General features: G+C 35.5%; 2 protein-coding genes across 9 annotated transcripts in view; one reads left to right on the forward strand and one right to left on the reverse strand.

The window, feature by feature from the left end:
* LOC136038579 (zinc finger protein 239-like) overlaps positions 1-26,702 on the forward strand; it is a 123,427-nt gene that overhangs the window by 24,818 nt on the left and 71,907 nt on the right. The gene's annotated exons all lie outside the window — the stretch shown is intronic.
* On the reverse strand, positions 1,036-25,524 carry LOC136038581 (zinc finger protein 235-like). 8 transcript variants are annotated; one of them, XM_065721773.1, is made up of 4 exons: positions 25,500-25,524; positions 10,566-10,742; positions 9,308-9,478; positions 1,036-2,255 (listed from the first exon to the last, which is right to left on the reverse strand). In XM_065721773.1, the coding sequence occupies exons 2-4, from the start codon at positions 10,633-10,635 to the stop codon at positions 1,351-1,353; spliced, it is 1,146 nt and encodes a 381-aa protein (XP_065577845.1). In that variant the 5' UTR covers positions 10,636-10,742; positions 25,500-25,524; the 3' UTR covers positions 1,036-1,350. The 8 variants fall into 8 exon arrangements, with proteins under 8 accessions (XP_065577845.1, XP_065577841.1, XP_065577842.1 ...); XM_065721769.1 differs by lacking the exon at positions 25,500-25,524 and adding an exon at positions 25,410-25,493; XM_065721770.1 differs by lacking the exon at positions 25,500-25,524 and adding an exon at positions 25,424-25,481.

Consider the following 26,702-nt stretch of genomic DNA (forward strand, 5'->3'; position numbering starts at 1 on the left):
AATTATTTGCCCTGTCCAATTTTCACAATGAAGAAAGAAAGAAGCAAAGACGTGAATTTGGCCACTTTTCATGCAAAGTCTGGGTCTTAAAAGATCTGGTCTGGGTCCTCTAATTTTCAATATAATTTATTCTTATATAGAAATCATCATTCAGGAAACATTTTAAGCACCTTAAACCCACCTTCCCCATAAGTACATGTGCCCATGTACTTGAGTAAGTCACACTTAGCTGCCTAGTTTAATCGATTTCTTAAATCGGGGAACCAGATTGTAGTGGTGAAATCATTTTGAAATACCTTACTAAGCATGTTTCTTTTTCTGTGAATTTTTATGCATTTCAGCGTTGGACAATGTAGACTTCTGTTTCTTTTAACATTATCCATTTAAGAGGAGATCTTGTAGCTAATTAGGCATTTGTCCTTTTCTGCTTATATAGTTCCAGATAGGTCATTAGCTGAAAAGACAAGCTTCACTTCTAAAAAAAACGGAATTACCAAAAAACTATATACAGATACAAAGTGTTAATTTAAATGAGACAATTAGTCAACGTGGAACAGCTTTAACTCTTCATCAAGTTTTCTTCTTTTTAATAAAAATCACGATTGTACAAAAGGCTCTAGTTGTAATCAATAGCCTAAGAAACTTTTCCTCTTGGAAACGCTGATTTCGATTATAGGATGGTTTTTAGATTTATGGATGTTATATGTTATTGACATGTTACATGCTTATGTGAATTCTGAGGCAACTTAAATGAAAACACTCTTTTACACAAATCACATTTAAATGGTGTCTCGGCTATATGCACTCTTCGGTGTTTATGTAAATAGTCCAGTCAAAGCAAGGATTTCTTACATAAATCGTATTTTGAGCGAACTCTCACCTGTATGAACTTTTTAGAGCTCATTCAACCTTTGAGGTAGACAAGTATTTATTACACAAATCACATTTGTTACAATCAAGCAAATTTGTATCACCACTTTTAATGATGATGAAGAAATTGCTAAAGAAACTAAACGCACAGAAAAACATTCGGAATAAAACTAAATCGTTGTATTACTAATCGGTTGGGCGAATAATAACAACAAAACAATAGGATGTTAAAACAATTCTCCAAAACTCCCACATGCACTCTTTTCCCCGTCTTGGATTTGATGTGTAGTCAAACCACAAACTTGCGAAAACAATTCTTCTTATTAAAACATTTAATTGGCTACTCATTGGCCAATTAAATGGCGTAATTTAATTGGCATATGCACTCTTTGGTGCCTTTTGAAACTGCCCGGTTGAGAAAAGCATTTTCTACACACATCATTTGCTACTTGAGAAAAAGTTTTGGCACATATATCACATTCAAACAGTTTGGAGCCTTGGTACTCTTTTTGGTACTCTTCGGTGCAACTTCAAATCAGAAACTAAAGAAAAAGTGTTGTCAAATACATTACATTCAACTGGCTTCTCACCTGTATGCACAACCTGATGCCTCTTCAAATGATCTGCTCGATAGAAGGTTTGATCACATACATCGCATTTAAACGGTTTCTCACCCGTATGCATTCTTTGATGTCTGTTCAAAGTTGATACTTGAGGAAAGACTTTGTCACATGTATCACATTTAAACGGTTTCTGACCTGTGTGCACTCTTTGGTGAAGTTTTAAAACATGCGCTAGAGAAAAGGTTTTGTCACATACATTACACTTAAATGGTTTTACACCTGTATGCACTCTTTGGTGCGTCTTTAAATTATGCGCTAGCGAAAAGCTTTTGTCGCATACATCGCATTTAAACAGTTTCTCACCTGTATGCATTCTTTGATGCCTGTTCAAATGTTCTGCTTGACAAAAGGTCTGGTCACATACATCACATTTAAATGATTTAACACCTGTATGCACTCTTAGGTGCATCTTTAAATTATGCGCTAGCGAAAAGGTTTTGTCACATACATCGCAATTAAACGGTTTTTCGCCAGTATGCACTCTTTGGTGCCGGTGCAAACCGGAAACCCCAGAAAAGGTTTTGTCACAAACTTCACACTTATAAGTCTTTTTCTCTTTATACGTTTTTCGATGTCCTTCTAATTTTCTATATTTTTTCCTTTGTAGGCAACTTCCTAAACATGTTTTTTGATTTCCAAAGCCTTTTCGTTCAGATTCTGATATATATACATTTGAGAAACCGCTCTTAGATGGATTCTTTGAAGCAACTACTGACATGTTTCCCTTTAAGTGTAGTCCAGACACGTGTGGTGAAAAGATACCTAAAAATTTTAAACGTCTAGAGTTCCCATAAGTGGAGGAGAAGGTATTGAGATATACATTTATTAAGAAAAGAAAACAAACACTATTCGCCATTCGCCTGCCAAGAAAGGCAATAAGCTTGGAAGGACAAGCGAGGTTATCACACTCGGCTAATTAAAACCGTGTTCATATCACGCTACTCAATACAAAAGAAACTCAACTATGAAGGAAAAAAAGAAAAAATAGAAAGAGGAAAAGACAAGAAATACACAGAAAAAAATTAATAGCAAATAAATCAGGGAAATGCCTTGAATAGAATGACAACCTGGAACGGACCTCACATCAAAATCACTCACGGGATAAAAGAAACTTCTTTACCCGTGACTTGAAAGTCGGAAGACTAAACACATTTTTCACACCCTCGGGCAAAATATTCCAAACTTGGGGACCATAATGGCGAATCACAAAAGATGCCCGAGTAGTACTCCTAAACTTGTGAGTTAAGTTATCAGCTTTTCTTGTATTATGATCATGACGGTCTCTATTAAAAGTTAAAAGATTTTCAAAAGCTGGGATGAGCAGGCGATTCAAATATTATACGAAAAAATCGTGACTTGGTAATCTCGAATTTGGGATACGACCATTAACTTATTCTTTTTAAAATGCTCATGAGCAGGAACCTCATCAGAATCATAAAATTCTGATAATAATTTTACAGCTCTATTCTGAAGTTTTTGTAATCTTTTGAAACATGTTACAAAATTACTTTCCATACAGAGCATCCGTAGCTAATATATGGACAAAATATAGAAAAAAAAGATAAAATCATTTTTAGAATCTTTTTTGAGACTAGATTTTTAATTCTTCGCATCACCCCAAGACCTCTGCTTAATTTTTCAGCTATAGAATTTGAATGGTTTTTCCACGACAGGTTTTCATCAATTAAAAACCCCAAATATTTCGTTGTTGCCACTCTTTTTATCACATTTCCTCGAAGCAAGATTTGATCATTGTCAACACTTGACAAAAGTCTAGAGAATATCATGAAAAAAGTTTTAGAAAAGTTTAGAGTGAACAAATTTTGTTGAGAAAAAGTTAGAAATTCAGAGACAGCATTATGAATTTTATTATACAAAACATCAAGCGAAGGCGCAGCTAGAAAGAGCAAAGTGTCATCTGCAAACAGGATGACACCAGCCTCCACCAGGTAATGGAGAAGGTAATACAACAAATTTTAGGAATTTTTTTGACTACATGAGGAGGAGCTAAAAAAACACAGAGCATTTGTTGCAATTAAAAAGTTTTAGGGAACCGCAAAGCTGAATACTATGTTACCTAAGATTATAATAGTCAGGTATATAGTGCTATAGACACTGATGAGTTAGGGAAGTAGTTGGATAACAAGATACTAATTATAGATATAATGAAGCTGTAAAAATAGCTAAGTATTAAAATCTCAGTTAGACTATATACGCATTACAGCTTGAATTAACCAACTAGTCAGCTATTAAGGCCAACCAATGCCAGAAAAAAAAAACATCCCTTTTTGTTCATTATAAATATTTTTAGCTGTTGTGGCCAAATTGTTTAGACTTAAGTTGGCAGTCTTGATTTCACTCGTAGAACTTGAATCATAGATTTGAATAAACAAGAAAAAATTAATGGCCAACACCAAATTTCCCAAATGTCAAAGAAAACCCATTTAATTTCTTTCAGTTTGGGATATTCGGATAGAGATATCCAGTTTTAATGAGAAATACATCATCATGAAATAAAAATTTTGTCTTCTTGACTGATTGGAGTGGAATTTTCTAATAAAATTTTAAGAAAGAGCAGTCTTAAAAAATGTTCTAGCCTAGCTGGTTGCAGATACTGAAAATTAGTTCAAGGGAATTATCTTTTGATTGATCTTCCTGCTTTGGAAGTTCTTGTGCTGTCACCTGCTTTGATTGAACGAGGTGAACGAGACTCTTAAACGTTTCAGAAAACTTGGTTGTAGTATGGGCATTGAAGTTCATTAATTACCTGGCCATTCTACCCATTACATAGAAATGTAATCAAGAAAAGCAATATCACCGGTAGCAGTGCTCTATCATAGTTACTAATATCATTGAAATTTTAAAGAGGCTAGTACGATTCGAAAATAGAAGTTCTAGTGTCCTTTTTAAGAGTCAAGTGATTGGAGGGCAATCAGACCTCTTTAGCATAAAATTTTCCAAACACTTCCAATAAAACTTTGAGACAGCCATTTTGTTAAGCATAGCTGAACATTCCAGTAACTATATCTCTAAGGTTATTGGGTAGGTCAACCCCCACGGTTGTGGAATTTGTCCATTATGCTTAAACACTAAAAGCCGCTTTGAATACAATTAAAACATACAGTGTATGCTGGTTGTCAATGAGACATCTCAGCAGTATACCAAGAACGATTGAGGGTATTAATTTAAAACTTTTGTGGCTACTTTTATTACTACTTCTGCTCTTAAAATTTAACTAAATCAAAAGAGAGTAAGTGTATCAAGGCAGTCATAGAGCATAGATAGTTTTTCTGGGAGTTGTATCAAGTTTTATTTGTTAAGTCAACTAGAGGAGGTATAAAACTATTAGTTAAATAGTAATTCAATTTGTGTCAATAAAAGAGTTTCCCCAGCACACAAATAGCACGCAAAACTACAAATTCTTAAAGAAAGACCTGAAAAAATTCAAACTATTGCTTTCTTTTTCCCTCAAAAGACTATGTTAATATAAAACAAACATAAATTAAGTTTATAAACTTTTTCGACAAAATAAGTTTCTCAAAGAAAATAGAGAACTTCATTAAGACAAAAAAGAGCTAAATAAAATAATAAACCTTGTGTAAAACTACCATAAATCAATAATTATCAATAAGCAAATGAAACCCAAAACCAATAGAAATTACAATAAATAGCCGAATAAAACTCGAAACGAGTAGAAATTAACATGAATAGGGCTCACAACCCCTATGCCTTTAAAAGGCCAGAACATAATATGAACTTAACTAAAAAAATACAAAGTAATATTCATAGTCAATTTAACATACATATACTGATATTTATTCATTAAGTCTTAATAATTTTTTTTTATTGAAGTTAGAAAAGTGAAAATATTTTTCAGTAAAGCACAGGTTATGTTCTGCCTCAGAAAAGGGATAGCCCTAGTCAGGTCAATTTCTGCTCGTTTTGAGGTTGACTCATTTATTAAAGTCAATTTCTGTCCATTTGGGTTTCACATATTTATTGATACTGATTTCTTTATTTCTGTTAGTTTTGAGTTTCATTCATCTATTCATTCTGACTTTGTGGTAGTTGCATGTATGGTACATTATTTTATTTTTGCTCAGTTTCGATTTCATAATGTTCTTTACTCCTCTTTATAAAACTTATTTTGCAGAAAGTTTGTTTTTAAAAATAGTAACATTAAATGCGGGCTCTAGTAGTAATACTAAGTCCATAGAACACAAAGCACCTTTCAAACATTTCAAAAAAAACCTTACCATTCCCCTGCATTGCCAAACAGATGCCCTAAATTACATAAATATATATATATATATATATATATATATATATATATATATATATATATATATATATATATATATATATATATATATATATATATATACTGTTTTTACTGTTTTACTGTTTTTACTTTTTTTTTACTGTTTTTAATATTTGGTACATGACGACTTATACTTACTTACGACACGACTGCCTGTCCAAGGATTATTCTTTATGGTTGATTGTGTATGGCTATGCTGTTTGACCTATGTAGTTCTATGGATGAGTAGGGTTAAGGCCTCATTCAAGTACTGATCTATTTTAATTACTAATGTAGGAAAACAGTCTTACTTTTCTCCTTCTGTCTTCCTTTTTTTTATGCGTTTAGAAAAACACTATTTGCCAAAATCTACCTGCACATTGCAGGTACATTGCAATCTACCTGCAAAAACCTGCACATTGGAATAAAGCAATAGCTCCTTTTCGTGATTAAGCCTTTTTGTCTCATTTTTCTCCAATAAAATTTTATCGGACATATTTCAATCAACAAAAACACCTTAACCTTAAGTCGAATAAACTCGTTTTTTTTTATTTATTTTATCTGAAGGCTCAATGAGAGCTGGGAGGTTTTGATATTAAAGTGCACCTTTTAACGTATCTCCCTCCCTCCTTAACTACACAAGAGCTAAGAGCTCATATGGCACTTGTGACGAGGGCAAGAAGAGCTAAGAGCCAAGATATCATATGGTATGAGCTCTAGCAAAATTCTATGAATCAATAGATTGATTTAAAAGGAAAATAAGAGGCTAAGTGCCAGTCACGATTTAAAATAAGATCTCTGAGTCACGATGTCCTTCTAAATATCAAAATTCATTGAGATCCGATCACCCACTCGTATGTTATAAATACCTAATTTTTTCTAATTTTTCCTCTCCCTTTAGCCCCCCGGATGGTCGAATCTGGGAAAAAGAAATTTATCAAGTCAATTTGTGCAGCTCCCTGACACACCTACCAATTTTCATCGTCCTAGCACGTCCAGAAGCACCAAATTCGCAAAATCACTGAACCCCTCCCTCTAACTCCCCCAAAGAGAGCAAATCCAGTACGGATCCGTCAATCACGTATCAAGGATATTTGCTTATGCTATCCACCAAGCTTCATCCCGATTCCTCCACTCTAGTGTTTTCCAAGATTTCCCCCTCCGACTCCCCCCCAATGTCAAAAGATCTGGTCGGGATTTGAAATAAGAGCTCTGAGACATGAATTCCTTTTAAATATCAAATTTCATTAAGATCCGATCCCATATTCGTAAGATAAAAATACCCCAATTTTCACGTTTTCCAAGAATTCCGGTTTCCCCCTCCAACTCCCCCCAATGTCACAGGATCTGGTCGGAATTTAAAATTAGAGCTTTAAAGCACAAGATCCTTCTAAATATCAAATTTCATTAAGATCTGGTCACCCTTTCGTAAGTTACAAATACCTCAATTTTAAAAATTATCCCCCCCCCAAACTCCACCAAAGGTCCGGTTATGTCAGTCACGTGTCTTAGACAGATTTTTATTCTTCCCATCCAGTTTCATCCTGATCTCACCGCTTTAAGTATTTTCTAAGATTTCCGGTTCCCCCCAACTGCCCCCCCCCCAATTACGCTGGATCCGGCTGAGATTCAAAGTAAGAGATCTTGGAAATCAGGTCCTTCTAAATATGAAGTTTCATGAAGATCTGATCACTCCTTTGTATGTTCAAAATACATCATTTTTTCTAATTTTTCAGAATTACCCCCCCCCCCCCCCAATAGAGCGGATCCGTTTCAATTATGTAAATCACGTATCTAAGACTTCTGCTAATTCCCCTCTCCCCAAGTTTCAACCCAATCCCTCCAATCTAAGTGTTTTCCATGATTTTAGGTTCCCCCACCCAAACTCCCCCCAATGTCACCAGATCCAGTCGGGACTTAAAATAAGAGCTTTGAGACACGATATCCTTCTAAATATCAAATTTCATTGAGATCGGATCACCCGTTCGTAAATTAAAAATACCTCTTTTTTCTAATTTTTCAGTATTACCCCCCCCCCCAACTACCCCAAAGAGAGCGGATCCGTTCCGGTTATGTCAATCATGTATCTAGGACTTGTGCTTATTTTTCCCACCAAGTTTCATCCCGATCCCTCTACTTTAAGTGTTTTCCAAGTTTTAGGTTTCCCCTCCCACCCCCAATGTCAACAGATCCGGTCGGGATTTAAAATAAGAGTTCTGGGACACGATATCCTTCTAAATATCAAATTTCATTGAGATTCGATCACCCGTTCGTAAGTTCAAAATACCTCATTTTTTCTAATTTTTCAGAATTAACCCCCCCCCCCCCCAACAACCCCAAAGAGAACGGATCCGTTCCGGTTATGTCGATCACGTATCTAGGACTTGTGCTTATTTTTCCCACCAAGTTTCATCCCGATCCCTCCACTCTAAGTGTTTTCCAAGTTTTAGGTTTCCCCCTCCCAACTCCCCCCCCCATGTCACCAAATCTGTTCGGGATTTGAAATACAAGCTTTGAGACACGATACCCTTCTAAATATCAAATTTCGTTGAGATCCGATCACCCGTTCGTAAGTTAAAAATATCTCATTTTTTCTAATTTTTCAGAATTAACCCCCCCCCCCCTAACTACCCCAAAGAGACCAGATCCGTTTCGGTTATGTCAATCATCTATCTAGGACTTGTGCTTATTTTTCGCACCAAGTTTCATCCCGATCCCTCCACTCTAAGTGTTTCCCAAGATTTTAGGTTTCCCCCTCCCAATTCCCCCCCCCCCCAATGTCACCAGATCCGGTAGGGATTTGAAATAGCAGCTCTGAGACACGATATCCTTCCAAACATCAACTTTCATTAAGATCTGATAAACCATTCATAAGTTAAAAATACTTCAATTTTTCTATTTTTTCCGAATTAACGGGCCCCCCATTCCTCCCCAGATGGTCAAATCGGGAAAACGGTCTGGTCCGGTCCCTGATACGCCTGCCAAAGTTCATCGTCCTAGCTTACCTGGAAGTGCCTAAAGTAGCAAAACAGGGACCGACAGACCAACAGAATTTGCGATTGCTATATGTCACTTGGTTAATACCAAGTGCCATAAAAACAATCAGAAAAATCATAGCAGAAGTTTAAAAGACCATCTAAACACTGCTTACAGATATTATTTGTTATTGGGAAACTTACAGATATTTTTAGCAGGGGAGATTTATATACACATATATATATACACAATAAATAAATACATGCACAATAAATAAAGATTGTAAAATCTACATAGAGATATAGTTTTAAGGCTAATTACCAAGCGTTTGGAAAAACTATATTTGCCAAACCATTTTCAAGTGAAAATTTGAATATGTTCATGCAAGACCACAAAAACGGTTTGGCCAACACCTGCACCTTAGAATAAGATAAAGCAAAAGCTCCATCTTAAGACAAAGCCCCTTTGTCCTATTTTCGTCCAACACTATATCATTCAATACATTTCATTACACAAAAACCAAATATTTGAAAAATACCTTCAAGGACAGAGGGTTTGGGTTCCGATTTTTGGGTGTCGTATTCAAATTTGCAAGGTTCTGAAATTCTCGGTAAATTAAGGAAAGGAACACTTTCACATTTTGGGGACAAAAAATGGTTTGGACTTTGAATGGGCTTCTTACTGTCACCTGGTAAAGCGTCTTCAACCTCTAAAAAAAGGAAAAAAATTAAAAAAAATTAAACGGACACACAAAAATATTCAGCAATAAAGCATAATAAAACAAATCCAACTGTTTTTTTTAGCTATGTGAAAAATATAAATATTTTATGTAAACTGCAAGATGTAAACAATTTCACATTTTGGTGAGAAAAAATGGTTTGGACTTTGAAAGGGCTTCTTACTGTCACCTCGTAAAGCGTCTTCAACTTCTAAAAAAAAAATTTGATTAAATGGACATGCAAAAATATTCAACAATAAAGAATAATAAAAAAATCCAACTGCTTTTTTTAGCTATGTGTAAAAATGTAAATATACAAAAATAAAAAATGCAAATATTTATATATATATATATATATATATATATATATATATATATATATATATATATATATATATATATATATATATATATATATATATATATATATATATATATATATGAAATCAGATGTATATGCAGTTTTTTTAATCGCTTTTATAATCGTCTTTTATAAATAAAAAGAAAAGCTGAAATATTCAACCAAATTCATTTGATGTGAAAATATAGCTAAAAGATAAACATTTTACAGCTTTAAAATGAAATAAAAAGACAAAATTAAAAGTAAAAAATACCAATCAATTTGGGAATTCTGCATTAGTTTCCAAAATGTAAAGTACAAAATGTAGTCTTGCAACGTTAAGCGGCTAAATTCAACTAACTTTATACCTCTCTTTATAACTAGATATTCCCATCTGAAGCCCCATAACTACTTCTACTTTGCGGGTAATATTTCGTTTGTCATATCTGCACACAAAAAAACAGAGTGACATAAAATTCTTCTAAAAAATGATAACTTGTCTCACAGTCACAAAACTTGAAAATTAAGGATAATAAACTAAGTTTAAAAGTGTTTGTGTCACAAAGAAGTCCTTTTTATCACCCTTCAGCTTTTGATGTTGGGATACAAGCACATATGCAGTTACATTTTTTCTTAGGACCACTTTAAGACCAAGGAGAAAAAAAAGTGAAAATTATTTTTTAGAGCAAACTAGCCTTCCTTTTATTCTGTAGTAGAAAATTAAACTGCACAACTTACCATTCTTGATGAAAAAATCCTCAGAAACCGTGATGAGTTCAGCCATTTTTGGAATTTGAGGTAGGTCCATGAAAGATTTTGGAATATAGTTGATGCAAATTATGAGAAGTGTAATAGTATCATCAACACTTGGATATGGCAATCATATTTTAGTAAGGATGGTGTAGGCAATAGTCCCTAAAAATATAAAATCTATTCTATTTAACGACTAATAATGACTTTAACCACTGGAAATCATAATTTATATTAATACAGCTGAAAGCATAGGCTCAACTCCTTCAACAGTCAAAGGCATGAGAAATCTGAATAATTATTTTAAAAAAGTGGGTGCGAAAATTCAATTCAGTCTTTTTGATGTAACTGTATATAAAGTGCAGTGTTGGAATTTATGTTATAATAAGCTTTTGCAGTAAAAAGGCAAAATACAGTTGTTTATTAACTTATTCTATTAGCTGTTATGGTTACTAGCTGTATCCTGATATAAAATTTTCCAAGCCAAAAACTGTTACGTGAAAACTTTGGTTGAACTTCTAAATTGAAAACTTCATTAATAGTTTTAATGCTTAAAACACTACAATATGTAGGGCTCTTATATACAAGAGCCCTATTTATATCCAGCCCTACTGAAAACCACGATCAAGCTCTGGTTTTCAGGCCAAACAAGCCAAGCATCTTTTCAGATGTTTGGTAAAACAAACTGGTTTTCAGGCCAAACAAGGCCAAACCTGAAAAGCACCTTTTCAGGCCAAGCATCAGACTTTTCATCTAGCTTCAGAAGTGAGTTCTATATCGATTCAATTCATTCAACTAATCAATCTGATAACCATAGCATTGAGTTGTACCTCAGCAAACAAAAAAGTTATAAAACTTTAAGATTGATACAGGAGTAGAGGCAAATATACTTCTACTGATGGAATATGAGAGGCTATATCCCTGTCCAATTCTAAACAAGACCAATAGTATCCTGACAAGCTATACCAATGGAAAGTTAAATGTATGTGAGGTGTGTGAAGCTGAAGTATAGTACAAAGATAGACCTGGACAAAAACATAGATTCTTTGTTGTTGATACTCAAAAAGTCCCAATCATCAGTAGACAAAACAGTTGACCTAGGTCCTGTCAAATTTATATTTGAGATCCAATCTTTGCAACAGACCCCTGATCAAATCAAAATCACGATAGACAACTATGTGAATGTTTTGGAAGATATTGGACAGCTGCCTAGTATTTGTAAGTTAACATTAAAGGAAGGAGCTATCCCCACCCTTCAGCCACCAAAACACGGACCATTTGTGTTAGAGAAGAAACTAAAGGCTAGACTTGATCGCCTAGAGCAGTTAAAGGTCACTGAGAAAGTTACAAAGCCTACAGACTGGGTCAATTCAATTGTGATAGCAGAGAAAGCAAATGGGAACTTACAGATATGTCTAGGCCCAGTTGATTTCAACAAGAATTTAAAAAGGTTGCATTACCCTATGCCAATGTTTAAGAGCATCACCCAAAGGTGTGCTGGTGCTAAAGTCTTCCCCAAACTTAACACCACCAGTGGATTCTGGTTCATGATGCTTGACAATGAATCATCTCATCTGACAACTTTCAACAACATCTGTGGTTGTTACCAATTCAAAAGGTACCCCTTTGGCCTCAACTCAGCTCAAAATAATTTCCAAAGGAAAATGGAGGAGGCTTTCAAAAACCTTGATCTGGGGTTGATAATCGATGACATTGTCATATGCAGCACTGATGAAAAAAACACACTGAAAGACTCTAGGCGGTTCTTGATTGTGCTAGCAAGAAAAACGTGAAGTTCAATTCAGATAAATGTATATTTGGCACAGAGAGTATCCGATACTTTGGACATCTCCTAACCTCAGAAGGAATTAAATCCGACCCTGAGAAAATTCGGGCCATTTCTGAAATGCCACCCCCTAAAAACAATGACCAAGTGCAAACACTTTTAGGCATATTAAACTACCTGTTTAGGTACATACCAAACTTGTCATTACTTAACAAAAGCCTGAAAAAGTTAGCATGCACTGATCAATATGAATGACAACCAGCTTATGAATAGGCATTTGATAAGATAAAATCAGCCTTGTGCAAAAATTTAGCATACTTTGTCCCAAAACCCTATGACACAGAGGTCAAGGTAGATGCATCAAAGCATGGTTTGGATGCAGTACTATCAGTTAACAAAAACGTTGTCGCCTTTGGCTCACATTAACTCAGTGAAACCAAGCAGCAATATTCACAGATAGAGAAGGGACTTCTCGCAGCTGTATTTGGATGCAAGCATTTTCATCAGTACATATACAGTCAAACTGTAACAGTGACAACAGACCACAAGCCATTAGAAAGAATCATGGTCAAGCCAATATCAAAAGCACCACCAAAACTTCAATGCATGATGCTATCAATCCAACCATGTAGTTTGAAATTTGTATATGGACCTGGATCTGAAATACATGTGGCTGATGCACTGTCAAGGTTGCACACATCAGACATGGACATTGAAAGTGAACAACAAGCAGAAGTTTTGTCCACTAACTTTTCAAAAACTTAACAATATCCAACAACAAGATGGAAGAAATCAGGCAAGCAACCTTGTATGAATTCAGAAAATTATGCCAAAATATTCTGGATGGATGGCCTCTTTCTTCATAACAATATAACTCCAGCTGCTTGACTTTCTGGAACCACAGAAACAAACTAGTCATCAACCAAAGCATAATTCTGAAAGGGACTAGAATTGTAATTCCCCAATCCATGCAGCCTGATATTCTGCACAAACTGCATGTATTGCATCTGGGTATAGCCAAAACCAAGTAGTGTGTTACGACTGCCATCTTCTGGCCTGGTATCATGAAAGACGTCACTTCCCTCATATCCAGGTGTGACAATTGCAACGTATATTATGACAATCAGCAACAAGAGCTGCTTTTATGCTCCAAAATTCCAAAGTTGCCTTGGGAACATGTGGCTGTTGATATCTTTGATCGGCAGAATTGCCACTACATCATCACAATTAAGTACTATAGTTGATTATTTGAGCCTGATAAACTAGAATCATTAACATCATCAGCCATCATTACAAAAGTGAAAAGCCAGTTAAAAAGACTCACATCTGATAATACCCTAATTTCATGTCATCAGAATTCAATGATTTTAGCAAACTGTGGGACATTAGTCACAAAACGAGCAGCCCGAAATACCCCCAAGGTAACAGACTCGTCGAAAAAGGAAGTCAAAATTTCAATAAAACTCATGTCAAAGGCACTAGAAAACAACTCAGACCCATACTTAGCCATTCTTGAATATTGAAATACACAAATTGATGATGGACAGCATTCACCTGCAGAATTACCGATGAGTTGTCAGCTCTGTTCAATGCTACCACTGATTTCATCACAGCTTGAACTAAAAATTGTCCCTTATTTGTCATTCAAAGATAACAAACAAAAAACAAAACATTCAGAAATCATACCATGACAGAACAGCTAAATCAATGACTACCCTAAAGGCATGGCAACCAGTGTAGGACGGTAGGTCAAACTTAGTGAAAAGAAGAAATGGGAAAAAGCATTGATAACCAAAACCTTTGAAGATACCCCTTGCTCATACCTGGTGAAAACTTAAAATGGCTCAACATACCAAAGGAACTGATGATACATCAGGCCCCAAATGAACTTAATAATAACTGCAACAGATGACACTTGCCATTTCTCACCAAGGACAACCTCCAAAAGTCCATCAGTTAGAGCTCAAGAGAACAAGTTACTATCTGTAGCACCACCTTCACCTCAGATACCTTTGGTGCTCCCACCTATAGAACATGTATTAACATCTCCCATTGCCAAATATCCACAAAGCCCCTCTACATGGATGTCAAGTGCCACCAGATACACCACCTGCTCTGGCCAAATGGTTAAGCCTGTTGTTCCCTTGGATCTGTGAGGCAAATGCTAACAAAAGAGAGGAGATGCAGAGTTTAGTGCTTGATTAATTACCATTGTTATATAGTGCTTATGTTATACATAAGTGGTAACCATGGTTGGGACAGAACCCAATATGTCTTCTTGATACACAACTCAGCTATTTTATAGAAATAATAAAGTAGAACTATAAAAACAGAAAGAAAGAAGTACAAATAAGTAAAACAAGGATTGAAAAAAGCACTGTTCATGTGCTTGCAGCATATCAAAATCTAGCAGATCAAGAGGAAATATGAAGCGTCCTGCTTGTCTTATAGTCTGTCCTCAAGACTCAGGATTTGACAATAGAGTTGTGATATCAGTAAAACTGTTACAGTGAGAAACATTAGAGGGGACAAACTCAAGAATTGAGCAATTCTTCTTCTTCTTCTTATTCAGCAGACGGGCTTTTCAGTTGATACTATTTAGCCCTTTTCCTTTTGGCTCACTCTGTGAGATCGACAGAGCTATGGAGCTGGTTTGTCTTGTATGATTTGTATCTGCTCAGATTTCTTGAAGTATATCTTTTGATACCAGCAGTTGAATTATAAGAGAGTATATATTGATCTCTGTGCTCTGCGGGAGAGTATGGTCAGCAAGACTCTTGGCTGTTAGTGGAATTTTGTGGTGTTTGAAGCATTCTACCATTTTACGTCGCAGGGTATACTGTGCAGACGTCAGCATATTACATTCAAATAGGCAGTGATCTATTGTTTCATTCTTAAGATTACATGACCTGCAAAGGGGGGACGAGGGAACTTCGCCACTTGAATTAGGAATCTGATATGAAAATGCCTGAAAATTTAGCCCATTTGAACCTGACCGAATCCTATGATAAATCTTGGAAAGGTGCTTACTTGGGAAAGGTGATGGGGTAGGATTCTTATTAATTATCAGTACCTCTGTAAATCTCCAGCGGTAAATATCTCTAATGGGGATTGGTCTCCCACTTGGCTGGTCAATATTTAAAGCATTTTTGGCTATTTCATCTGCCTTATGGTTACCTATTATACCTGAGTGGCTTGGAATATACTGTATATGAGTTAAAATACCTTTTGAAGCAAAAATATCAATAATCCTAAGACAAAGAAATGTGTCAATATCCATCTTATTTTGAGAAGCTGACGAAAGAAGCTCTAGGCTTGACAAAGAATCAGAATATATTATAATATTATTAATATTAACTTTCATATATTCATTAACCATGAGGAAATCTAGTGCCATGATTATGGCGTTTAGCTCGGCAGACATTACAGATGAATTATCTTGTAATCTCTCTCCTAAAGCGATATTATGGGTTGGGAAGAAAGCTCCGCTTGCCACTTTCTCATTCATTTTGGACCCATCTACAAAAATTTGGAAATAGTTTTTATAAGCAACATTATTTAGTTCGGCAAATTTTTTCTGAATAAAAGAAATGGGGGTAAGTTCTTTGGTCCACTTTGAGAAGTCAGTCTTTATTATGGGGGTTGACCAACTCCAAGGGGGGGTTTGGGGGAATGTGGGTGCAATAGATTTTACTGGCACTGGGAACTTCTTCTGGATATTTGCATATTCATTTGCAACGCCTCTAAACATAGATGGATTTCTTAACCAGTTATGCAGGGTATGAGAATCATTGGCTTCAATTTTTGCAAGGTACTTAATTAGTAGAGATCTTCTTCTTTCATTTATTGGTGATAGTCCACTCTCAGTAAGCAGAAACTTAGTTTTTGTTGGTTTCCTAAGACCAAATATAAGACGAATTATATCATTTTGTGTCGTTTCGATTTTTTGCATGTGGGTCTTAGCACAAGCACCATACACTATGAGGCCATAATCAATATGGGGTCTTATATATGATTTATAAAATTGGATTAGTGTTTTCTCATTACAGCCCCAAGGTGTGGCTAGTAGCCTTTTAATTATTCTTGTTTTTCTGTAGCACTTTTTTATTGTATTTGTGATGTGGAGGTGGAAATTTAGTTTTTGGTCAAGTATAAGCCCTAGGTAATTAATTTGATTGTCCTCTGGGATAAGTATTCCATTTAATGTTAGCCTAGCATCATAATGATTTCGCTTATGGTGGAATTGGATAATTTTTGACTTTGTGGGTGCAGTAGGTAAAATGGACTTTTGGGAGAACTTTTCAAATTGGAAAAGTGCATTTTGCAACTTTGAATGCGTAATCTCGAAGGTATTGCCAGTTGCCCATAATACCAGATCGTCAGCGTACTGTAGATTGGTATGTGGGAGGTTCATGTCCCACAGAAAAAGTGAAAATAGGAGGCAGCTCAGGACTGCACCCTGTGGAAGGCCTTTGGTTATTGAAGTTTTGGGTGAAGAGGCTGAACCTACACAAACAATGAAACTTCGGTTTTCTATAAAGGATTTTATGAAGGATACAAGTTTGGGGGGTAGTCCAAGGTTTGTAAGTTTAACTAATAGAATCTGGTGGTCAACATTATCATAAGCTCCTTCAAAATCAAGGAATGCAGCAGTTAAGACATTATTTTTTGATAGGGATTCATTTATTGCATTTGTTAACACTATGAAAGCATCTGTTGATGAGTGGTGTTTCCTGAAGCCAGTTTGAGTATGAGGTATCAGATTATTCTTCTCAACAAACCAAAGCAGCCGATGGTAAATCATTTTCTCCATTAATTTTCCCAGCACTGGGGTAATCATTATGGGTCTATATGACTGAGGGTCATGTTTAGGTTTATTTTTCTTTAAAATTGGTATGAGAGATGAACATTTCCAGATATTAGGGAATGTGGATGTAGCCCATGCATGGTTATAGCAATTTAGGAGCTCCTGTTTGTACAAAGGGGAAAGATTCTTTATCCATATAGGGTGTATATTATCATAGCTACTTGTAGCATTGGCCTTGATATGCTGAATTGCATTATTCAATTCATGTATCGAGAAGGGATGGTTTATATATTCTGAACCTGGTCGGGGCTGGTAAATAGGATTTGTCATGATTTGTGTGGTGATATTTTGGTTTTTTGATGTTAGCTTTTTTGAGAAAAGGGAGGCAAATAATTTTGCCTTATCAGTGTCGTTATCATAGTGGGAATTCTCATGTATTAGTTCATACATAAGAGGGTTGGAGGATGTTTTTTTCCCACAGATTTTGCTTATAAGTCTATGTATTCTTGGCTCAGATGTTTCTCTGGAAAGATTATTTGCAAAATTATTCCAATAATTATATTTGGGATTAGTTATTGTTCTCTTGAGGTTAGCCTCTGCTTGTAATTTACTTAAATATGTGTCAGGGGATGGTTTTCTTAGGTATGCTCTCCTAGTTGCATTTTTTATTCTCCACATAATTTGGCAATCTTTTGTCCACCATGCTTTAGGGGTGTGTTTAGGGATGGTTTTCCTAGGTGAAGTTCTGGGGATAGCTTGATTAGCTGCATTTGTTAATGTTGATGTCATAGCTTCAGCACACGTGTCAGCAGTTACAACTGAGGTATGAGATTTCTGGGTTAAACTTAGGACTTCTTCATTAAGTTTATTTCTAAACATGGTCCAATTTGCTTTGGTGTTGACATATTTAGGGATATGTGGGAGAATGTTGGCTGGTTCATTTAAAGAGGATACTATTGCAAAATGGTCAGTGCATAGATTTTCAATTTTCTTAATATAAATTTTATTTAGTATATTTATTGAAACAATTTGTAGGTCAATAGTTGAAAATTTACCACTTTTGAGGTTAAAATATGTATTTAGATTAGGAGGGGTAGCAATTGCTAAATCGGCATTATTTGAAATCAATCTTTCAATGAGCTTACCAGCTTTATTTGCTGGCTTATCCCCCCACAGAAGACTGTGGGCATTAAAATCCCCGCAGATGATTATGTTTTTTAGCATATTAGAATTAGTAATATAAGTGAAAAAATCCATGGCATCTGTAGTCTGGCCATTGGGGTTATAAAGACTTAATATGTATGTTTTTGTATTATTTATCCAAACATTGATGCCAATAACATCAACATCATTTGAAAAATCTGGGAAATTAATACCGCAGAATTTAATATTATTATTTAAAATTATAGCTACGCCACCTCCTTTTCTCTGAGAAGACCTATCCTTTCTCAGGATAGTATATCCTGGAAACTTTGTTTGTTGGTTATTAGTCAAATGGGTTTCTTGAAGGCAAGCAACATCAATGGAATTTTTATTCATAAAAGATAAAAGTTCATTTAACTTATTTTCTGAAAGTGATCTTACATTCCACTGAAGTATTGAAATATGCTGCTTTGTTGTTTTAATTTTCATTTTGCTGTGTATCAATCTTTAGCTTTGCTAGGAGCAGAGCAAGATCTTTTTTTGCTTGGATATGCATGTGATTGGGTAGGTACAACTTTGCCAATTCGCTTATTATTTTTGCTTTTTGTGGTTGTTTTAGGTTCATTGACTGTACTGCATTAGAATTTAGTATAAATAGGCACATGTTAGGTGTTAATTCATTTGGATATTCATCTGGCTTTTTGTTGATAATTTTATTAATACCCGTTAATACTTCTGATTCATTTCTACTCGGGAGAGGTGGCCATTCTGATATTCTATCATTACTTGTAGAGGCTGGAAGGTTTGTCCAGGGTGAACCTCTCTTATAGGAATGTGAGCTTGGTTGCTTTGAGGAAGGAGTCTTATTGGGGGTGCTTGATGCTTTTGGTAGAATGGTTGGTCTGTGGGTGAGAGGGTTGGGTGGTTTCATAAAGTTTTTGGTCAGGTGTGATTGAGCTGCATTTGCTTCCATTGCTGCAAAAGGGTAAGGTATGTTTTTTTCTGTTGCTATTTGGAGTGTTAGTGCTCGTTTTTTATATACAGGGCATAAAGTTTTATTAGTAGAATCGTGGGGACCATTGCAGTTGATACATTTTGGCTGATTGTTTTTACAATTTATCATTCCAGTGGGGTGGGAGTTTTTACAAGAATTGCATTCATATAATGTTTCACTGCATGTGTTTTTTGTGTGTCCTAGTCTTAGACATTTTTGGCATTGGATAGGTTTTGGCTTGTAGGGCTTGTGGGGTTTCCTTTGTCCAAATAGGAATATCTGATCCAGGTTATTATTTTCTTCTCTTAGTGTGAATAAGAAAGACTTGCTTAACTTTTGGCCATTGGCATCTGGTTTACCCAATTGGGTTACATCAGCTACTGGGATTGGGTTACCGGTTCTGTCAGAGAGTCCTTCTTTTAGATCCTGAATAGGAATTTCTGGAGGGATGTTATACACTACTATTTTAGTTGGGTTTTGGTTTGGGGACCAGAGAACAGATTTTATTGGTATGTTAAGAAGAGATTTTGAATTCTGTAATATGTCTGCTGATTTAGAATCTTGAAGGGCTATTAGCAGAGATCCATCACGGTTAATGTTTAATGAAAACATTGATTTTAACATTTTAAAGATTGCAACCCTCAAAAGAGCTACCTTTTTTTATCTCAAAGGGGGTATCTGGAGTGATTTTTAAGTAAATTCCAAGGTTTTGTGAGGGGAATGTTGGATTATGGGAAGGGGTATTATTTTTGATTGGTGAAATCTTTTTCCTTTTTTTTGAGTTTCTTGATAGGACCTCTTGAAATTCATTTTCAGTCTCATCCTGTATTGTGACATACGCCCCGACTTCCACCATTGTATTATTCAATGACCCCTCATGTGAGCTTTGAGAAAGTTGACTTGACCAGCCAAGGGGTTGAATGTTTTCAGTGGTACTTGGGGTAGGGTCAGGGGGGATTTTTTTAGGTGGTGTTCTATGCATTGCCTATTGGAATAAGCTTTAATACAATCAAAAAAAAAGAAGGGAAAAATTGATAATATAAAACCAGACTGTCTGCCACTCTTTCAAAGGGAGGACTTCACCATCCACAAAAAAACACTATAGTGTTGTCTAGAAGATGGTTTGGTATAAGATTGGTTCAACTGACTGCTGATAAATCTGGGTAAATATCACAAGAACTTTTATTATAAATTTCTTTAAGCGTTGCTGTTGCTCATTTCCTGAATAACCAATTCTTTTGAATAACCAAAATTCTACTTCTTGTTCTTCAGCAAGTTTCCAAATGATTTCACCAACACTGTGGCATTTTCCTTTTTCAAGAACGAAAAAAAAGTTGCCAACATTTGAAGCAGAAAATAGAGGGCTCCTCTAAACTGAAAGTCTTCCTTTGGATCTGTGTCATTGCTTCCTCAAACATATTCCAAGACTGTAACCTCTTCTGGACTACTGTCACTTTCAATAAAGAGTAATTTCATTTGAATTTAGATGTTAAACAAGGTTTTGTGAGAGCCTCTTTTGCTTTCTTAGCTTTTTGAAGCATATCCTGCTCTTCAGTATTGTTTTTTTTATGGAGTATCTGTCAATATTCTGCAGAATCTTTTTGCAGGACTTCTTTATGTGGTGTTTCTTGGACTAACTTTTGGATATTGCCTTATCATAACAGGCGAAACTGTTTGGATTGAAGTGCATTTGACTTGTGTTTGTTAAGAGGCTATACCTCCCTCTCCTTCTGCATTTGTGAAAGTCAAGTCTTTATCTCTTGGCTCTGATGCAGGCTCAGCCAATGGTTGGCCAGCTAGAACTGATGGCAATATGCTGTCATTAAATAGGTAAATACCTGTGTCTAGAAAACTTACAGTGATCTTCAATGGGGTAAATGAAAGGGGATAAGTAACACAAAGAAACTGGGGGATTTCATTCAGATATAGAAATAGCTTTGTTATTATGGGGTTTCAGAGTTGAAGACCCAAGATCAAGCTGTTGCAGTTTGTGTGATGTATGTGGAGGCAAGGTTAACATGATCACATGGTTTTCCTTTGCCACCTAAATTGCTTCAACTGATAAGTGATTATCATAGGCAGCACAATAGCACTGCCAAAGCTAAAACCAATATGGGCACAATATATATATATTTTTTAAGACCAGGGCACCTTGTATAGAAAGAGTTTCTGCAGGAACTATGAAAAGGGCTCATTCAATTGAAAATTGAAATGGCTAGTGTCTTTTTTAATAGTTGGAAAGTGATTGGAAGACAACAGACCCCCCACACCCATTATTTCCCCAAAGACATCCATTCAAAATTTCGAGATGCTTATTTGGTTCAACACAGTTGAAAAATCAGGAAATAATGTTTTTTAAGAAGACAGCCCCCCTTTAGCCCTAAGGGCAAGGACTGTAAATTATGCCCTGGGGAAATATAGTTTTTATAGAAAGGGTGGTTGCATAAACCTCATAAGGGTTGCATTGCATTGATAATCAAAATTCTATTGTCTGTTTTAAGAGTCACAGTGATTGGAGGGGAGCTACCCACCCATACATGTCGTATTTTCCCGAAATACACCTGATAGACATTTTTAAGATAGCTACTTGATCAAAAAATAGTCTAAAGGTCATAGGGAGCACTGACTAATAAAAGAGCAACATGGAAACAATGTATTGTTATGGCACTTGGTATTAACCAAGTGACATATAGCAATCGCAAATTCTGTCAATCTGTCTGTCTGTCTGTCGTGATTTTGCTACTTTAGGCACTTCCAGATAAGCTAGGACAATGAAATTCGGCAGGCGTATCAGGAACCAGACCAGATTAAATTAGAAATTGTTGTTTCCCCAATTCGACCGTCTGGGGGGGGAGTGGGGGGACAGTTAAATCAGAAAAATTAGAAAAAAGGAGGTGTTTTGAACTTAACGTAGATAACTTTGAAGACCACGCTGCCTTTCCATGACAAAAGTAAAACAGTACAAAATAGGGATGAAACCTTTTAATTGACAGTGAACAGATATAAAATTATTTAACTGGATATTTTGAATACATATACAGTGTTGATCATCAGCAGTAAAACTCTGAATTTTACTGCTGATGATGAATACTGTAGTGTGTTCAAAATATCCAGTTAAATAATTTTATATCTGTTCACTGTCAATTAAAAGGTTTCATCCCTATTTTGAACTGTTTTACTTTTGTTTGAACTTACAAACACGCAATTGGATCTTAATGAAATTTGATGTTGGGAAGGATATCGTGTCTCAGAGCTTTTATTTTAAATCCCAACTGGATCAGTTGACTTTGGGGGAGTTGGGGCGAGGAAATGTAAAATCTTGGAAAACGCTTAGAGCTGAGGGATCAAGATGAAACTTGGTGGGAAAAATAATCACAAGTCCTAGATACATGATTGACATAACCGGAACGGATCCACTCTCTTTGGGGGAGTTGGGGGGAGGGTTAATTCTGAAAAATTAGGAAAATGAGGTATTTTAACTTATGAAGGAGTAATCTGATCTTAATGAAATTTGATGTTTGGAAGGAAATTGTGTCTCAGAGCTATTATTTTAAATCCCGACCTGATCCGGGGACATTGGGGGGGGGGGAACCTTAAATTTTGGAAAATGCTTAGAGTGGAGGGATTGGGATGAAAGTTGGTGGGGAAAATGAGCACAAGTCCTAAATACATGATTGACATAATCGGAATGGATCCGCTCTCTTTGGGGGAGCTGGCCGGGGGAAACTGGAAATCTTGCAAGCCAGAAATCTTGGAAAACGCTTAGAGTGGAGAGATTGGGATGAAACTTGATGGGAAGAATAAGCACAGGCTATAGATTCGTGATTGACATAATTGGAACATTCTCTTTGGGTGAGCTGCAGGTTGTCAATTTGGAAAAATTGAGGCATTTTTAACTTAAGTACAGGTGACCAGATCTTAATGAAATTTGATATTTAGAAGGAACTCATGTCTCAGAGCTCTTATTTCAAATCCAAGATTTGTTGAGATTGGAGGGAGTTTGATGGGGGAACCAGAAATCTTTAAAAATGCTTATAAATGTCATAGATATGTGATTGACATAAACAGACTGGATCTGCTCTCTTTGTGGGAGTTAAGGGGTGGGATTCACTGCATTCACGGGTTTGGTGCTTCTGGACATGCTAGGATGATGAAAATTGGTAGATGTGTCAGGGAGCTGCACAAATTGACTTTATAAAGTCGTTTCCCCTGATTGGACCATATGGGGGGCTGAAGGGAGAGGAAAAATTAGAGAAATTGAGGTATTTTTAACTTACAAGTGGGTGATCAGATCTTAATGGATTTTGACATTTAGAAGGACCTCGTGACTCAGAGGTCTTATTTCTAATCCTAACCAGCATCAAGCCTCTGATTTTTTCTTTTAAAGCAATCTATAGATTCTTAAAATTTTACTAGAGCTCATGCCATATGATCTCTTGGCTCTTCCAATCTTGTCACAAGTGCCATATGAGCTCTTAGCTCTTGTTTTTTGTTGCTTTTTCTAGACCAGGGCCCTTCAAATAGAAGGAGTTGCTGTAAAAACTTCATTCAATTGGAAATTGCAAGTTATATTGCCCTTTTTAATTGTTGAAAGTGATCAGAGGGCAACCAGCCCCCCTGCTCATCATTACCTCAAATACATCCAATAGAAATTTGAGATAGCCCATGCTTCTCAAAACCAGATCATACTTTGCATTTTACTGAAAACAAAATCTATTTAAAATATATTCCTATTTTTACTTTAATAAATAAAAAAATATCAAAACTTTAAGGAAAAACATCAGTATATGTATATTCAACAGACAATCCACATTTATTTGTTTTTCAGTAAAGTGCAAATAATGTTCTGGTTTTGAGAAGTCATGGCGGCATTCAGCCTGCTCATGTTAATTTTTGCTTGTTTTGAGTTTGACTTGGCTATTACTGTAATTTTTGAGCTTCATTTATTTATTGATGGTGATTTTTGGTAGTTTTATGCTTGGAAGGTTATTTGATTATATTTCATACACAACATGTCCCAAGTACCAATACTTGGGATAGTCCCAAGTATGGAACCAGACTGACACTGAAATAATTCAATTTTAATTCAAAATAGTACTCTTCAAACCAACTAATTCTATTTCACAATGAACTAATTAATAAGGAAGTGAATGTAAATGGTAAAATTCTACTTTGGCTACTTTTGGCTATCTTGGAAAGGGGTTAGGTTAGGAAAATGAAACTTTCAGGGATGGGTCTATAGACTAAAGTATGCTCAAGGAAGGTATTTTGAAGTACCTACCTTCACTCCTTCTCTCTCTAGAGGGTCCTGATCTTTGATGACCTTTAAAATTCTGAGTGTTATAAAAGTAAAACCTTGTAAAATAAATCTTCTGCTTAAATGAAGTCCAACAAAATTGTTTTCAGCTGCACAGCTTTACTCAATCCCAATTTGTAAGGTTGTAAAGATATGCAAACACAATTCCTAAATGAAAAAAAAACCCATTGATGTAGCTTAAAATTCTACTCAAATAACAGGAGTGGCCTTTTCAGAACTACAGCCAGAGAAAAAGAAACTGATAACTGAAAATTAAGGTAAGATGTTGTTTTCTCAAAATTTCAATAGGTATACACCTGTCAAGTAGGCAAATTTCAGGACCCTCTGGAGGGAGATTTAGTAGAGGTAGGTGGTTCAAAATACCTTCCCTGGACATACTTTAACTTCCCAACCCATCCCTGAAAGTTTCATTTTCCTAACCTAACCCCTCTCCAAAATAGCCAAAAGTTGCTTAAGTGGAATTTTACCATTTTAAACACCACAAAATTTCACCACATAAACAGGTTCAAAGAAATTAAAAAAATATTTTTGAGAGTGTGCCTGAAAATTAGGGCCTAGCCTATCCATTTTATTACGAAATGGTTACTTTGGATTTGAAACTTCTGCAGATATTGTTGTACAATTTTTTTTAGATTTTTTTGGGATGGATGTCCTTTTAGATATTAGATGATAAAGGAATATTAATCACTCCTTTGTAGCCAGTTAGTATTTCCTTCTAAGTAGCCCAATACTTATGCAAGATCAGCCTAGGCTATTCAAAGCTATTTAGTATGTATAGCCTCTACCAAAGTATAAAAACCTTATAGTATAAAAACCCATTTACAATGGGATTTTTACTAATCGAGGTTTAACCCCTAAAAGATAGCAACAAATACTTGTCTGGCCACGTGTTACTGAAAACGGCAAGATTAATTGCGAATAATAACAACATTGGTCACGTGTAATTATTATTTTAATGCTATGTGAAGTTTTGATTAGGAAGAGGCTAGGACTTTGGGCCTGTTTCAAATTTTACAGGCAAATACAGCTTCAGCAATTATTTCAGAGCTGGGTAGCCTAATACAATTTGTGTGGCCAGAAGTTTAATTGTAAGATTTCAAATTGTGGTTGTCATTTGCCTTTTTAAGTCATTCCATTCAAGATGCTTTGGACATTTTTTATTGTGATAAATTGTCTTAATGCTCTGAAAAGGGAAAATTATTTCAATTGCATAGGATAGGAAAATTTTGGTAGGCTAATTAATTCAAAGTCCTAAATTAGCCAGGGAAGTGCTTTTTTTTTTTCACTAAAAAATCACCACGTTCTTTGAACTCCAATTATATAGCCCTGTTTTTGGCCCCCTTGATCCAGTTCCTGATTGTCATTTACACTAAATTTCACTTTTTCTGTTACCTATTTATGTTTGCACCAGTTTTACCATTGGGTAAAACTGGTACAAACAGTATTACTGGCTTTCATATAATTTGAATATACCACTTGATGCCTTTTGTAATGCTGTTTACAAATATAATAATTGCTTCTACCGCAAGTTCATATTTAAGCACTTTTTGACCTCTTAAAAATGACCTATATATGGGGTCATTACAAATCTGTAATAGTTTAGAAACAAATTTGGGGTGGGGGTAAAGTGTAGCATATATTTAATATGTAAACTAACCATTGCTTGAATTTTTGTGTGTGTGCTGTTGCACTGGTGATTTCTCTTTTCATTAAAATTTGATGTGCACAAACACATTAAAAAAAAAACAGCAATGGTTAGTCTACGTATATAATATATGCTATGCTTTACCCCCACCCCCCTGATGTGCAAATATATAGCCCAAATTTGTTTCTAAACTATTACAGATTTGTAATGACTCCATTAATAGGTCATTTTTAAGAGGTCAAGAGGTGAAAAAGTGCTTAAATCTGAATTTGCAGTAGAAGAAATTATTATATTTGTAAAGAGCATATAAGAAGGCATCAAGTGGTATATTCACTTTATATGAAAGCCAGTAATACTGTTTGCACCAGTTTTACCCTTGTTTCTTGTTAATATTACTAAGGGGTCATAGTTAAGCACTAGAGAAGTCATTGTT

This window comes from Artemia franciscana, chromosome 18 (assembly GCF_032884065.1).
Source record: "Artemia franciscana chromosome 18, ASM3288406v1, whole genome shotgun sequence".
NCBI lineage: Eukaryota > Metazoa > Arthropoda > Branchiopoda > Anostraca > Artemiidae > Artemia > Artemia franciscana.